The 15,884-nt window shown below is 41.6% G+C and overlaps 1 protein-coding gene across 1 annotated transcript; it reads right to left on the bottom strand.

Moving 5' to 3' along the window:
* Positions 1-415: 415 nt before the first annotated feature.
* On the bottom strand, positions 416-8,467 carry PENK (proenkephalin). The gene is made up of 4 exons (XM_081014043.1): positions 8,308-8,467; positions 8,069-8,197; positions 6,879-7,019; positions 416-1,369 (listed from the first exon to the last, which is right to left on the bottom strand). The coding sequence occupies exons 3-4, from the start codon at positions 7,014-7,016 to the stop codon at positions 707-709; spliced, it is 801 nt and encodes a 266-aa protein (XP_080870169.1). The 5' UTR covers positions 7,017-7,019; positions 8,069-8,197; positions 8,308-8,467; the 3' UTR covers positions 416-706.
* Between the last annotated feature and the right edge of the window lie 7,417 nt (positions 8,468-15,884).

The raw sequence follows: 15,884 nt of genomic DNA, 5'->3' as shown, positions 1-15,884 counted from the left end.
ACTATAATTTCTTTCTTAAAATGGGGATGTGTACTGTTAATTCAGTTTGCAAACAAGGTGTACAAATTATTATATACTGACCATCCTCTAGAGCTTTAATGTGTATGTGTGGCATAGATGGTTTTAGTACAGGCATAGGCAACCTTCGGCCCTCCAGATGTTTTGGCCTACAACTCCCATGATCCCTAGCTAACAGGACCAGTGGTCAGGGATGATAGGAATTGTAGTCCAAAAACATCTGGAGGGCCAAAGGTTGCCTATGCCTGTTGTAGTGACTATTCACTTCAAGTTTCCTAAAATAAATTTGAAAAATTAAAATGAAAGAGAGAGAAGAGGGGAATAAATTCAATTTCACATGTGCAGAAAGAAATGAATTGTAGTGATTGCTGGGGAAAAAATACTTCAGGATATAGTATGCAGTTAGGATGAACAATTTATTGTATATACAACTAAGCAATTGCGCTGTTTTAAAGAAATGGATGTGGTAATTAAAATAGATTTAGCATGAAAAGTACAACAGTCAAATTAGAAGTCATTACAGAAGTTATTTGTTGACTTAAAAGAGCACAGAACTTGAAATAACAGACAGCAGGTTGCATTATAAACTAGGACAGTAAAAAACTGTACAGTACAAGCAACACATGACAATAAATTATGATCAATGAGGCAGTCTTTGATTTGGGACAAAAAGGACAATGGAAGATAATTAAAATCTCATAAATCCACCATATCTTTTTTCCATCTCTGGAACCTCTTTGGAATAACTTTCTCCATCTTCATCTGAAGGAAGGAGAGAATCGGCAAAACGCTTAAGAAATCCACCATATCGTTTCTGGTAGTCCAGCCACCACTCTGGCCTCCCCACTCTTCTCATGAAGCCACCATATCTCTTTTGCAGCTCTTTGGCATCATCTTCCGATTCAGGACTGCGCTTGATGCTCCTCATGAAGCCACCATACCTCTTGATGATTTCACCATCATTCAGATCCCGATAATGCCCAGTTTCAGCATTTTCCCCTGTTCCAAGAAGCTCCTTCAGCAGATCAGAAGAATTAGCCAAGGCATCATCTTCAGCATCCTTCTTCATAAAGCCTCCATACCTTTTAGCAAGGATTTCTCCTCCATTAGGTTCCTCCTCTGGTTCTATATGATAGAGCTCATCCATCTTCTTCATGAAGCCACCATATCTTTTCATGAACCCACCATATTTTTTGGCTAGCAAATGACTCTCATCCTGTTCTTTTGGGTTGTCCCCTAGGGCACCAATGCCTTCCTGGGAAAGATCCAGTTTACTCAGTTGCAGAAGGTCTTTGCAGGTTTCCCAGGCCTTGGCAGAGGGCAACTTTCCTTCACATTCTAGTGTACATGCCTGAAAAATAGTTTGATTTACAAAGTAAGAACATATTTGTGACCTCTTTTTGCCTTGTTAAAAGCAGCAATACTAGAAATCCATATGTTAGAATATAAAACCAAGTTCTATATATTTGGGCGGCGGGGGGGGGGGGATGTCACAACTATCTATTTTTATCTTTCTCTGCAATACTTAGCTCACTGGGAACCATTAACCTGGGTTGGCTTAGCATTGCTTTGAGAATTGTGGTGGGATTTACATTGACAAGAAGAGATGCATCATCACATTTCCCCCAAAATGCATTTATTTATTAAAGATGAAATGTATTACAGGCACAGAGCCAGAGATTGAATGGCAATATGTAATGTTGTTACAAGAAGGGAAGCCCAGCAAACCTAATGAGAGCAGATAGCAAATGTGAGTGGACTACATGCAGTCTAAGTCCTTAACCCTTTTCTTACATTTGTTGATGGAACTACAGCTGTCTGTGGGCTGTACACACTGAGACTGGCTATCTGCATCTTAATGTAGGGTCAAATGTGTACTTGCATGTTCAGTGCAGAGGTGAAACATTTGTCCACCAAAGAAGCATGAGGTGGGGTGGGTGGCATGCCTTTTATTGTGTGGCCAACTCTCAATTTCTTTAAATTAAGAAGTCACATTAGAACCAGGAGCATCTTTTAAAAAATATTTAACATAATTAATAATAATAATTTATTTATACCCTGCCCATCTGGCTGAGTTTCTCCAGCCACTCTGGGTGGCTCCCAATCAAATATTAAAAACAAGACAGCATTCAATATTAAAAACTTCCCTAAACAGGGCTGCCTTCAGATGTCTTTTAAAAATAGGATAGTTGCTTATTTCCTTGACATCTGATGGGAGGGCGTTCCACAGGGCGGATGCCACTACCGAGAAGGCGCTCTGTCTGGTTCCCTGGAACCTCACTTCTCACAATGAGGGAACCGCCAGAAGGTCCTCAGCGCTGGATCTCAGTGTCCAGGCTGAATGATGGGGGTGGAGATGCTCCTTCAGGTATACAGGACTGAGGCTGTTTAAGGCTTTAAAGGTCAGCATCAACACTTTGAATTGTGCTCGGAAACATACTGGGAGCCAATGCAGATCTCTCAGGACCGGTGTTATATGGTCCCGGCAGCCGCTCCCAGTCACCAGTCTAGTCGCCGCATTCTGGATTAATTGCAGTTTCCGGGTCACCTTCAAAGGTAGCCCCACATAGAGCGCATTGCAGTAGTCCAAGCGGGAAATAACTAGAGCATGCACCACTCTGGCGAGACAGTCCATGGGCAGGTAGGGTCTCAGCCAACATCTGCCAACAACAAAGCAGGTAACACATGACCTTGGGGGTGGGGGCTGCTGAGCATGTGGCTGGCACAAGGCACTGATGTGAAGGGATTGGCTTTCGAAGCAGCACTTCCACACAGTGGCTCTACACCACTTCATTTGCTGAAATTTAAGTTGCTGTAAATACACGCATCATCGTGCCAGCATGCATGGCCCTCCCTGGGCAATTCTGGCTGTGTACTCACATAGGATGGGGATCACAGGGTTGCTATACCAGCCAGTTAATACAACCGTATTGGAAGCAAGCATCTTTTCAACAGAACCATACATTATTCATTCAAAGGAAGGATTATTTTTTGTTTTATTTTGCATATTTAGACCACACCGTTTAGTATAACTTCCTCACAGAAGGCTTTCCAAAATTTAAAACAGGGATACTTCATAGAAAGAAATAAAATCTCTGTAGCATAAATATAAATAGCCCAATGCACCAAAAAGTCTTCTTAAAAATCATGCCAGCACATCCATATTAAAGTTAAACAGCAACAAAAATGTCTAATGCTGATAACAAATTTCAGAATCCCCATTTAGTATATCTTACATGACGGTTGGAACACCTAGCTCATTGCTTGAGAAGTGACAGCAGTGGTTTGCAAAATGTTGTTTGATATGTTAGTCAATATATGCTTGTGGTGTAAATTATCCAATGTGTTGATATAGTATTACAATTCGAATAATTTGTGCTGGTAATGAATATCTCAGAGGGTTCTGATTAAAATTGTTGGTTGGATTGAAAATGGAATCTAGAGGAAAGGAGGACCCCAGACTGAGGTTTTACACCCTTCCCCAAAAAATCATAGCAGGCACTGTGTAAGGGCTGCCTGTGCCTCAGTTCTGATACAGGGGTAGTTAATATTCAGCTGCCGCCCGCCCCCCATCTGCAAAATAGAAGCTGTTCATGCTTGAATAGGAATATCTGGAATAAAGTAGGTGTCCTAACAGTGACTGTAAACATCTCTTTCAGTAGGTGGGAGGATGGGGTGGGTAGGTTATTGGTTTGTTTTGGTTTTGATTATGTATTTTGTGTTTTTTATCTGGAATTTTTATGTGATGAACTGTCTTGAGATCTATGGACGAAGGATGGTATACAAATGTTAATCATTATCAACACGATCTTCATCTACTATTGTTCCCAATAGTGCTGTCATTTGCATGTATAAATGAACAATCTGGAAAACATATAGCCACTTCAAAATCCATTCCTTTTCAAAGAGTTACAACATCTTTATATGTTGTAATTCTAAGTACCTTTTTACCTTATGCTGTCTAATTTCCTTGGTTCCCCCCCCCTCTTTTTTTTCTTTCAGGCAAGACGGAACAGTTATACAATGGTTATAAACAACATAGGTTCAAATACACACAGAACTAAAATAAATAGCCACTTGACTTCCTCCCAAATTCAAGCACATCCCATTAATTTCAACGTGAAAATCAAACACAAGTAATATATCATTCCGTATTAACATTTCTATTTCCTTAGTCTAGTCTTAATGAAGGTGATTTATAGTGGATTATATAATAAGGGTGATGGTATCAAACACTATAGCAGAAAGAAATGTTAAAACCAATTATATTCATGTACAAAGTACTTCATCTAATGCCAGCTCAAACATTTTGTCAAAATATGTCATCTGTTAACAGCTTAAAATGGAAACAAATTTAGAACATGGCGTATTTAATTTGCAGTACAGCCCACCAGTTTATAGATAATGTGCTCTGAAACATTGTTAAGAGTTGCCAGTGAGTACTAAAACAAGTGATCTGATGTGACCATACCTTTTTTACATGGATCTTTAATGTTCTAGTATGCATATTTACTCAGTCAGAAGTAAATCACACTGTATGCAATGGGACTTATTCCCAGGGGTACAGGATTTAAACTTTATATAGTCAAAATAATGAGGGTCCTGAACTTAAATAATGCTTTTAGTTGCAAGTTCCTATGTTTCTGGATCCTTGTTACGATCCTGCAATATATGCAGTTACGAAGAAAAAAATAATAAAGCACAACAATAAGAGCGTAACAAAATTACAGGAACCCTCTTGAACCTTGAAGAGACAAACTACCTCCATTCCATTTGATGTACATGGAGATGAAGCAACATGGTACTTCATTTTTCCCCCCATGGGGTTGTTAAAGGTCAGTTCCCTGGTGATGCCTAATTTCCACATTCGAAAACAGTTCTGCATCTCCACTGTCTCTAGCACCCTCAGCAAAAAGATGGTGAAGGAAATTTTGGACAGGTGTGGAATATGGGTATTATAAACAAATGTCTGCTATTCTTTTGCCCCAGGCTTGCAAATGCCAGCAAGACCGAGTGCAGAGGCAGAAGCACGTTTCCCTCTGTGGCTCTTCCGCAGGTTTCCATCTAGCAGATTTGGCTAGAAATCAAGAGTTCACTTAGGAGAGTTGAAGGACTTTTGTGCACGCCATGGGACTTCTAAAAATATTACTTTTGAAGACCAGAACCTGTGAAACATGCCACATCAAATGCTCCCTTTGAAGCTCATCTCATTTTGGGCTGTCGCAAGGCTTGGAAACCAGGTTCAAATTTTCAATCAGTCATGCAATTCACTCAATGACCCTGTACTACCTAACCTATCTTAACCTAACCCAACCCAACCCCCAGGGCTGCTGTGGGGTAAAAATGAGATGGGGTGAAAAAGTTATGCATGCCACCTTAGTCTACTTGGAGAAAAGGTGGGGTGTACATTTAATACCTAATTAAATAATACATTTCAAAACTGGCTTGGATTGCAGTTTGAGCCACCGAAGTTCAAATGCCTCATGAGCAAATGGAACTAGTTGTGCATTATTATGGATCTGAGCATTAGAGTTGGAAGTGCCAAATGCCAGTATGAGTTCACATGAACCCATGCAGACTGATTACGCCAAACAATCTGTACCACTGAGGATCTCAAGTAGACAACACATAAACCTTCGGATATTCAGGCAAGCAATATTTGATAGAGAAGACATACATTCTCCAGCAAAATCAAAGGCAAAGTTGAAATGGGCTCCAAAAGGAAACCATCCATTTTTGAACTGTGCCTACTGTATTTTCCTGAATCATGTTTATATGCACCTTGGCCAATTAGTGCATTGATGGTGCCTAAAGACTTACAGCAGATCAAAATAACCCGCTCCAGGAAGAGGCTAAAAAACCCAAGAATGGTATTAATTATGCCACCACCATAACTCTGGGATAAGTATTGTACAGGGAGACAATAATGAACAATGGAATTGAAGTCTTCAGTGTTCATGCTGGTCTTAAAAACAATAGATTCCATATATAATTTTAGGAATGCAAACGCCCAATTTGCATACTTTACGTAAGCAAAAATAATCCTATTCCTTCTGCCTCATTTTCTATGCTCATCAGTTCCATAATTACATAACCAAGCTAGATGTAGTATTTGAACAGTGAGAAATGTGGGAGTTCTCCAAGGTGCTGAACTAGCTGAACTAGCTGGTAGTGAAGTACAGTACAGAAGTGTAGCATAAACCAATATGACAGGTTTTGTGATTATTTATTATTAATTTATCAAAGAAGCATAGATAATTTAACTCTAAATATTAAGTATTCAATATGATCTTCAGTTACACTAAGATCAGGTTTCAGGCAATCTTCTGCTAGTGGGTGAAGAAGCGCATATTTAAGCTCCTTGGAGGAAAGGTATATGACTCTGAGGGCATATACAATGACATGCCTGTATTGTGCATTGTTAATCCAGAATAACTCATTCTCTCTGAAGCTGTACTCAGGTTCATTTATACATATTGTAAGCAACACATTACACACAAACATATGTAAAAAACGACATTGCAATATTATTTAACAGCCCTTCAAGAATGGCTAAAGTGCATTAGGGGGTGGCTAATCTGTGTTAGAGATACACACAATTTTGAGTTTTGTAATCTGATTGCACTAGCAGAACTTTTCATAGTAATTCATCATTTCTATTTTATATTGGTTTTTCAAAATTCATATTCTGTTTTTTGTGTTGTTTTAAAATATTTTAAAGTTGTTGTTATTTATTATATATTGTACATTATTGTACACCACCTTGCGATAGATAGAGATGGAATGTGAGTAATAATAGGCTTCTTAAATGGCTAATAAATTAATTGGGTTCTTCGGAAACAAGCCTAAATTCTGCTTACCAGGGGGTTGATGTCTGCATGATATGCCAATCGGTGGGTGCAAGATGCACAGTCTTTGCTGCATTCTGCCTGAACTGTAAGGATGAGGCATGTGCTAAGAGCGAAGAGCAAGAAATAACATCTCAGAAGAAATGTCATGGTCTGCAAAAAGAAAAAAATAATAATTGAACTTAATCACTTGCTTCCCTGTTCAAGGCACATACATTGCGTTGCAAATTGATATGCACAAGGAAGTTTGGTGAAAGAGCACTAACCATCATACACCAATGACACCCTCTACAACCATGGATGTGAACAAATTTGCTCATAATCAAGCAGATGCTTCCAAGAAAGAACACTGAAGACCAAAGCATTAAAATCTATCCAAGCTCTTTTAAATATAATGTGTTAATGTTGCACATCAGAAAGTTAGAGTGCCTATCTCTCATTCCTTAGTCCAGAGACCACATTCCTGATTTATAATTGTGCTGCTTCATTTGAACATGTAGGGTCCTGAAAGTTATCAATGAATGAAGAAGCATTTAAAAGAACTATGAGTTTCTGCCTTCCTCCAAAAATAAATTAGCCTGGAATAATTACCACTCATTGGTTCTGTATACATGGTTCCTAATGCTGTTTAGAATGACATTTGACATACCTTGGGCAGGAGGGGAAATGTTGATCCTCTCTGCTACTCTTTAATCACACTGTTGGCTATATCACAAGAGCACAAGTAAAGTGGGTTTATTAAACAGGTATCTAAATTGAGACACCTTGTCTAGGAGTTTGGAAGAACAGATATTGACTAGCATTGGTCTTGGCCACCAGGTTAAGAGAAGGCAAGAAGACGGTGGTGTTAGTCCCATAAGGAAAGGGAGCACATCACTGGTGACAGAACAGAGTTTGATCCACGTTCACGGCAAAGCTTGCAGCACCAGCAAAAGCATGCAACCCATTCCCACGGATTTACATAGGAAGCTGCCTCATACTGTTCCATCCAGCTCAGTGTTGCCCACCCTGGCTGGCAGAAGCTAGCCAGGATTTCAGGCAGGAGCCCTTTCCAGCCCTACCTGGAGACAACGGGGGTGGAAACCTGATACCTTCTAACCTCTGCACTAAGTAGAAACGAGAGTGAACATTGGGCTGCTGGAAAGAGGCTGAGGAGGAATCCCCTCCCGTCCCTCGACGCCCATCTCCCTCCGTCCCCTTACCTCTTCTCCTCGAGGGTTCCTGGCCGTTCTTCCGAAGGGAGCAGCTGCTCCGTTGAAGTTTAGAGAAGCTCGCTCGGTGGTTTTTCCTCCTTCTTTTAAAAGAAGAGCGCAGGTGCGGCTGTCGAGGAGCTGCGGGGAGAAAGAGAGAAAACAAAACAAGCGAGTCAAGGCATGGGCGAGAGTTCAACGCCGCGCTGCGTACAGCTCCCTCGAGGCTGGCCGGCTCCAGCAGGTCTTACATGGTGGAGAAGCGAACTTCGAGGACGAGCCGCTCCTTGCCTGCCTCCTTTCCCTTTCCCGAGGCTGGTCTGTTCCGTGGGCTCGGGAGCTCTCCAGCAAAGTCAGCACCCGGGGAAGTGGAGCGAGCGACTTTATAATTAGTCAAAAAAGAGAAACGCCGAGCCTTCCCCAATCGCTTCCAGCCTCCATGTGACGCAGCACCGACGACATCCAGTAGGAGCTCCTGGCACTCTGGGGAGGGGGAGGAAGGGGGCTCTCGCACGCTGCCCGAGGCCAACAGACGACGCACGACTCTCTTGTTCCCCGGCGTGGGTGGGCAGATGCACTACTCACCGGCCGTCCCCCCATCTCCCCACCCCACTCAGGGATCCATTTCACCCCGAGGTAGCTTTTCCCCTGTAAAAATGGATGGCGCGGGGAAGGGACATGACACCAGTACTTCCAGTCTGCCACTTGGGACGGGTGCACCCTTCCCGCGCCACCTCCACCCTTGAGGTCATATTTTTCTCCCCTCAGGCTGTGAGGAGTGGATGCTGGCAGGATAGATCTCTTCCCGCTTTCGAAGGCTCTGACCCTGAGTCGTCCACCGTCTAGGGAGGATGTTGGACGTGAATCAGTTCCTCAGATGCTGAAGGGATGTCATTGGGAACGTCACTCTGGTGCTCAACAGTTTGCCAAGCCATATTTATATGTTCATTAAAGTTATGTAGCTGCCCATCAATTAGTTCATCAGTTATGTCCTAGTTATACAGCTGCTCATCGATAGCTATGAATAAATATTCCCTGGGTTAAGCTTAGAAGCAAAACGAAGCTTACAGAGGAAGCAATATTAAAAATACAACACGCAGGGATTGAAACCAACAAGGAACAGTAAAAGACAGGAGCACAATCCACCCAAAAACCACCCAGAGAGACAACATAAAACAATTTACATAAAAGCATAAAACAATATACAGTCTGAATTTAAAACACAATTTTAAATCCTGGGTGATACAGAATGATTTGGGATGCAAGGTGAGTCTGTATGGGGAGACCACTACATAGCTGAGGTGCCACTCTGAAAAAGACCCCGCTAAAAAGCTTGTATCTGATATATATTTCCTGCTCCACCACCCGTCCTCAAGGTTCTGTGGGTGACTCTACCCTGCATCTTGCCACCTGTGCTGTGGGAGAAGAGGGCTGGGTGGCCTCAGGCTTTCAGCATTGTTTCCCAGCTACTGCCACCTATGTGGCATGCCCTCCCCATACATATCCACCCCTCTTTCATTCGGCATGGGAAGGAGAGTGATTTGGGCTTTGCCTCCCAAATTCAGAGCTTTTGAACATGCCTGTCACTCACAATGTACTTGAGGACCAGAACAACCCCTGTGTGGATCCAAGCTAGTCCAAACTACAGCAGAGGCACTTGTCCAAAAGGCTGTCTGTCGCAGGCAAACACTTGAGAACTATCCCACCCTGCTTCTGATTTAGCACTCTGGTGTCAAAACAGCCATGGTGGGAACCGTCTGAATTTCACAGCTGCTTCTTGAATGGTGCATGGACACTAAAACCATCTAGTTTGCTTCCCTGTAGTATGACACAGCTTTGCATCCCCTTCAGTCCTAGCATAAATGCTTATGCCAGGCACCCATTTTATGCCAGAGGTGTGTGTATATTCTCAGGTAAACAAAGACATGCAGACAGTCTTCTTTGTGAAAGTATGCATAGCATGATGCTCAATATGCCTGCACTAGGTGTGTGTATGGGTGAGGAGGATGCCCAGTTCCCTATGTGAGCCCCATCCATACATTTATTGCACCTCCAAGAAACACGAAACTGCAGTTTGTTAAGGGTGCTGGGAATTGTAGCTCTGTGAGGGGCAAACTAGAGTACCCAGGATTCTATGGGAGGAGTGTGCATGCTTTAAATGTGCTGTAAAAGGTATGGTTTGTATACAGCCTTAGGAAAAGACACAAAAGTTTTCTGCTACAAAATTGAGACAAAATTGTTTGATGGGTGGGGGGTGGGGAGGGATTTCCAACAAGGGAGCATCAGGAGGATAGTTGACTGGCTTTGAACAATTTGGTGAGTTAATTAACAGCGATGTGTGTGTGTGTGTGTGTGTGTGTGTGTGTGTGTGTGTAGGGCATAGAATATATCAGTTTTTCATGTGGCCCAGCATCTTCCAAAATTCTCTCTGTCTGGGTTAACAAATTTTATGTGGATTTTTGTATGATACAAGGTGAGAGAATAGGACTGAGGAAGACCAACCAAGGTGAAAACATTTGCAGGTAAGAAGTAACTGATTTTAATAAACTTCTAACACACCTGGCTTTTCACTGTTAGAAGACAGGTTTTCTTGTTATTTCAACAGACTCCGAGGAATCTGAACAACTCCCAGAGCACTTGCAGAGGCCCTTAAAAAGGCGACCTGAAAAGCAAGCAAGCAAGCAAGCAAGCAAGCAAGCAAGCAAGCAAGCAAGCAAGCGAGCCAGCCAGCCAACCAACCAACCAACCAACCAACCAACCAACCAACCAACTACCATCATAAATATAAAGTGTTTGAGAGCTATGAGATGTGAGCTGATCCATGGACTGAAAGATGTTTCACACATTACAGAGTAACAAAACAAAGCAAAGGTGTTACTCTCTATATGAAACAGATTTGCACATTACATTTTTAGGTGTACACCTAAAAACGTATGTTGTTAAAAGAACCTGAAACAATTTTCAGATCAGTTATTAGTGGGAAGCAAATAAACTCAGTGCTCAGGCCGAAGCAGGATAATCCCATGAAAAGATTCTTTTCAATGTTTGTAGCAATGCAATCCCCAACAAGCAGAAGAGGTGCTTAGGGAAGACAGCATGCCCTCTCTCTTTGTGTTTTATTATTCACCGTAGGTTGTCTAATATCCCATCCAGCTCAGAGTTTCTATAACCTGAGTGTTATAAACAATTAAATGGATCTTCACACATGGCATAGATGCTGAAAGCCTGTGTTTGATAACATCACTATAGTTCTTATGAAGCCTTTTGTGTTTTATTATTCACCGTAGGTTGTCTAATATCCCATCCAGCTCAGAGTTTCTATAACCTGAGTGTTATAAACAATTAAATGGATCTTCACACATGGCATAGATGCTCACCTGGTGACCTTGAAATGGTCTTTAGAAAAGAGAGACAATGAGGTATAATTGTTGGAGTGTCCGTCTTGGTCCTAAAAGTCTCAGGTTCACATCCCCACTGCAGCCATGGAGCTCACCTGGTGACCTTGAGAAAATCACTTTCTCTCATCTTACCTATCTCACAGGGTTCTTGTGAGGATGAAATGAGGGAGTGCAGAAGGGAACCAACCATGTATACTGCCTTGAGGAAGGAAATAAGTGTAATGAACAATCAAACAAATGAATAACCAAACAGAAGAATGGAAACACACTAATTTCTTGCAATTTACTTTGGAATGTATTTGACAGCATCATTTTGGTCTTTGTCCCCTCTCCTGCACTGAAATGCCTTGTCCTAGACTTCTGAAATGACTCGATGTCAACAAATCTGTTAAAAGTGGCAGGACAAATATGTTAGGTCAGCTGAAAATGGGCTCCAATATTGTTATAACGCCACTATAATGACTTTTATTGTGAATGGTCATTATCTCATATATTTCTGAGCTTTGCATAGACAAACCAGAGACTCGAAGTATCGTGGCCTTTTGGCCTCACTGTTTTCATCCCACCCACCATCCATATTCATATATCAACCAACTCGAGACCACATTTCACACCTCCAATGAAGTGGGCTTCAGTTGCAAGAAAGCTTATGCCACAATAAATCTCTTAACTTTTAAAGTCCTCTGTATACATTATGTTCAGGCTGTGTCTGAAAAGGTGCCACCCCCCACCCAAAGGACCATAGTCACTGCCTCTGATGGCTTTGATGTGTCTTTATTAGAATCCAGGCAAATACTATGAGGAACAGATGGCTGCTGAGCCTGCTCCACAGCCGAGGAGGGGAAAAAGTGAATGTCAAGGATACAGGCAGCAGTACTGAAACAAACAAACACACACACAGCCAAAAGAAAATGGTTACTGGAGCATGGTGGCTAGACATTTTAGCAGAAAAAGAGAGCAATGCCATGCACTAGGAAGGAGGGTGACCAGATGCAAAAGAGAACAGGGCCCCTGAAGCTTTGATAGATGGGTAGAAGAGGGAAAATCAGCAGGTGTAGCCCACCTTGCCAGTGACACTTGCTTTAAATTCCCTCTGAACAACCTACAAGGGGAGGTGGCTGGAAGTAAAAAGAACAAAACCAAATCATTAATGGTGTCAAGTTATAGGAAACGTTGACATCAACTATGAAAGGCTAGCTGCATTATGATATTATACACAGGAGCATAAGAAGATCCCTGCTAGATCAGGCCAAAAGGCCTGTTTACTCCAGGATCCTGTTCTCATGGTTGCCAATTTATTTATATTAAATTTATATTAAATCCCTCCCAGCAGATGTCAAAGCAATAAACAACTATTTTACTTTTAAAAGACAACTGAAGGCAGCCCTCTTTAGGGAAGTTTTTAATGTCTAATGCTGTATTGTTTTTAATATTCAGTTGGAAGCTGCCCAGAGTGGCTGGGGAAACCCAGCCAGATGGGCGGGGTATAAATAATAAATTATTATTATTATTATTATTATTATTATTATTATTAGCCACATAATGGCCCAGGTGGCTTCTAAGTGGATCCCAAATGGCTACGAGAAGCGGGATCTGGGCACAACAGTCCCCTCTCCATTTGTGGATCCCAGCACTTTTGACTGTGGAGCTACAACACAGCTACCATGGCTAGCCTTATACTCCATGAATTTATCCAGTCCTCTTTAAAGGGCTATACCTTTCTCAGGGTCAAAGGAATGTTGCTTGTGATACTCAAAACACAAAGCTTTTGGGCTATCATGCCCTACTGAGTTAGCACAAGTTATATTCTGTTGCTCCTAAGAAAAGTATATACATACGCTGAAGCACACTGAGCATTTCTTAAAGTTTCCTGTTACGATGCTTTCTCTTTCCCACCTCCCCCCCCCCGTCAGAACAGAGATGAAAAGAAAAGTCTCACTTCATTTTGTCCTCACTGCCATAGGCACCTCTTGAGTGTACTGTATACCTTGCATCCGATCTGCATTATTCTCAGCCAGACTCGCTCACTAGAGGGCACTCACTTCCTTGCAGGAGCTTTTGAGAACCCTGTTCTTAAGAGCAAAGAGCGTTTGTTTATTAAGCGCTGGCACTGGTTCAGAACAATGCAGTAAGGAACAAGTTTGGGTCATTGTTAATAATATCTGTAGGTGCAAGGGCATGTATACTTCAAGGAGCAAGGCGATAAGTCAATAGCACAGCACATGATTTAGAGGTCCCAGGTTTTATCATCATAATGGCATTAAATGATCCCAGATAGCAGGACCTGTCTAAGACATAGGAGAATCACAACACTGAAGATATTGAGGCAGGTAGACCAATGGTCTTCTGGTACTGAAGATAGATGGACCAAGTATGTGATTCTCTCTATACAAGGCAGTTTCATGTGTTGATAGAAACACATATACAGTATGTATTTCTATACAGAAAACTGTTCTATACAAAGTCTGCTATTGGTTCATCTAACCCAATAGAGCCTACTACAATTGTCTGTAGCACTATCATTCCACTTTCCCAATAATTTACAATCTGATTGAATTGGGCTTCAAATTACAGGCTCGGTTTAGAATGGAATATACTGAGGTAAGAGCCGCCCCATTCATTTCATGGGGGCTTCTGTAGAACTTCCCAGAGTACCATAGCCAAACATCTCTTATTATGAATTCTTCTTGTTTAAAATAGACATTGTTATTGATAAAATGTAATGTATATGTTACATAAGATTATTAAAATGGGGGAGGGGGGGAATGTAGTTCAAAAATTCTGTATGGCAATATCAGGGGCAAGGGAAAAGCTACTTTTTCCAGCCAGTTCAATATACATATAATAGATGATACATAACCCTACTTCAAATATATTTTCTGCAGACAATAAAGCAGCATTCTTTTATTTCCTTCAGGAAGATAGTTACACAGGAAAATGAGCCTCAGCTTGTAAATGCTTTTTGCAAAATAATGAATATTGCAGATAACAAAAAATATATCCACATTGTATATGATTTCCTTGGTAAAAACAATATTTGCCATCATGATAAATTGCATTTTGGGTTTTATACACAGGAGGAGAAATACTGAAAACAACTGTGGGAAAACCTGACGACGTGTTTTCTTTCTTATTTGGATTCCAATGACTGAGGAGATGGCACCCTTATAAAATGAAGGCATGCCTAACATCAATGTTCCCATTACGCCCATGAGATACTGTATTATATTAACAAACAGAAGATGTGACAGGCTTATATATTACATATTCTTTCAGGCTGCAATCCTATACACACTTATCTGGAAATAAGTTCCATTGAACTCAGAGAGTTGACATGTACAGGACTGCACTGTTTGTATGTTGTATGTACAACATATTGTATGTAAAACATTAGTGTTCATATATTCAGAAATATTTTTAAAAGGAAGATAGTGGTTTTCGATTATTCTGTTGAGATGATTAGGGAGTCCAGATCTGAAGATACACTGGGCACTCTCATTGTCTGAGGAGCCATGATGTCTATGTTGGAGGCAGTATGTTTCTGAATACCAGTTACTGGGAATTAGAAGTTGGGAGAGCAGGGATGGATCTACTAGGAAACTAATGGAGATGAAACTTCAGGGCTCCTAATTCCAGAGGGGCCCCATAAGCAATTTTAGCCCACATTGGTTTTTTAAAAATAAGTCTAGTAGACCAAATTAGTTTTGAACGACTCAAATTGATTATTATTTTGTTGTATATATTTCAACAATCACAAAGTTTGACACACAGTGGCACAGTTGTGGTGATCTGTTGTGGAACAACCCCCCCCGAATAATATAACAGTCATTAGCCAGATCTTGTTGCTGATTGTGAAAAGGCCCTCATGACAGCTCAAGCTTTGGGACCCCCAAAATGAAGGTCCACCACTGGGAGAGAGCACACTTGCACTTAGGTCCTGCTTGTAAACTTCCCATAGGCATCTGGTTGGCCCCCCTGAGAATAGATTGCTGGACTAGATGGGCTACATAGTCTAAACCCCTGCTTGATGCAGGGAATCTAGAGCTAGGGCACTCCCAATGGATGCCCAGCCTCATCCAGTTGTGCAGCCCAAATCCTAATCCCAGCAGTTCCATTGTCAAACTGCTGTTGTTCCCAATGCTCAACCATAATCTGCCCTCCTGTAATTTAAGACCATGAGAACTTGGGACAGCAGAGGACAGGATTATTCTATGTAACACCCCTTCAGGTATTTGAAGAGAAGACCAGTATAAGTGTGTAGGGATAATACACACCTTCAGTCAGTAGAGCATGAAGCTCTTAAACACAGGGTTGTGGGTGTGAGCCCCACTTTGGGCAAAAGATTCCTGCATTGCAGGAGGTTGGGCTATCAGGGTCCATTTCAATTCTACGCTTTTATGATTCTAAGCAGCTAGATGTCTGTTCTGAGA

This window comes from Podarcis pityusensis, assembly GCF_964106645.2.
Source record: "Podarcis pityusensis genome assembly, chromosome: 7".
NCBI lineage: Eukaryota > Metazoa > Chordata > Lepidosauria > Squamata > Lacertidae > Podarcis > Podarcis pityusensis.
Note: the sequence above shows the minus strand (reverse complement) of the source record. Positions and strands in the feature narration are given on the sequence as shown.

Coding starts and splice junctions, on each gene's coding strand:
- PENK (XM_081014043.1), bottom strand. CDS start 7,016: ATGACATTTCTTCTGAGATGTTATTTCTTGCTCTTCGCTCTTAGCACA. Junction 1,370..6,878: donor ATGCAGACATCAACCCCCTG/GTAAGCAGAATT, acceptor ACTATTTTTCAG/GCATGTACACTAGAATGTGA.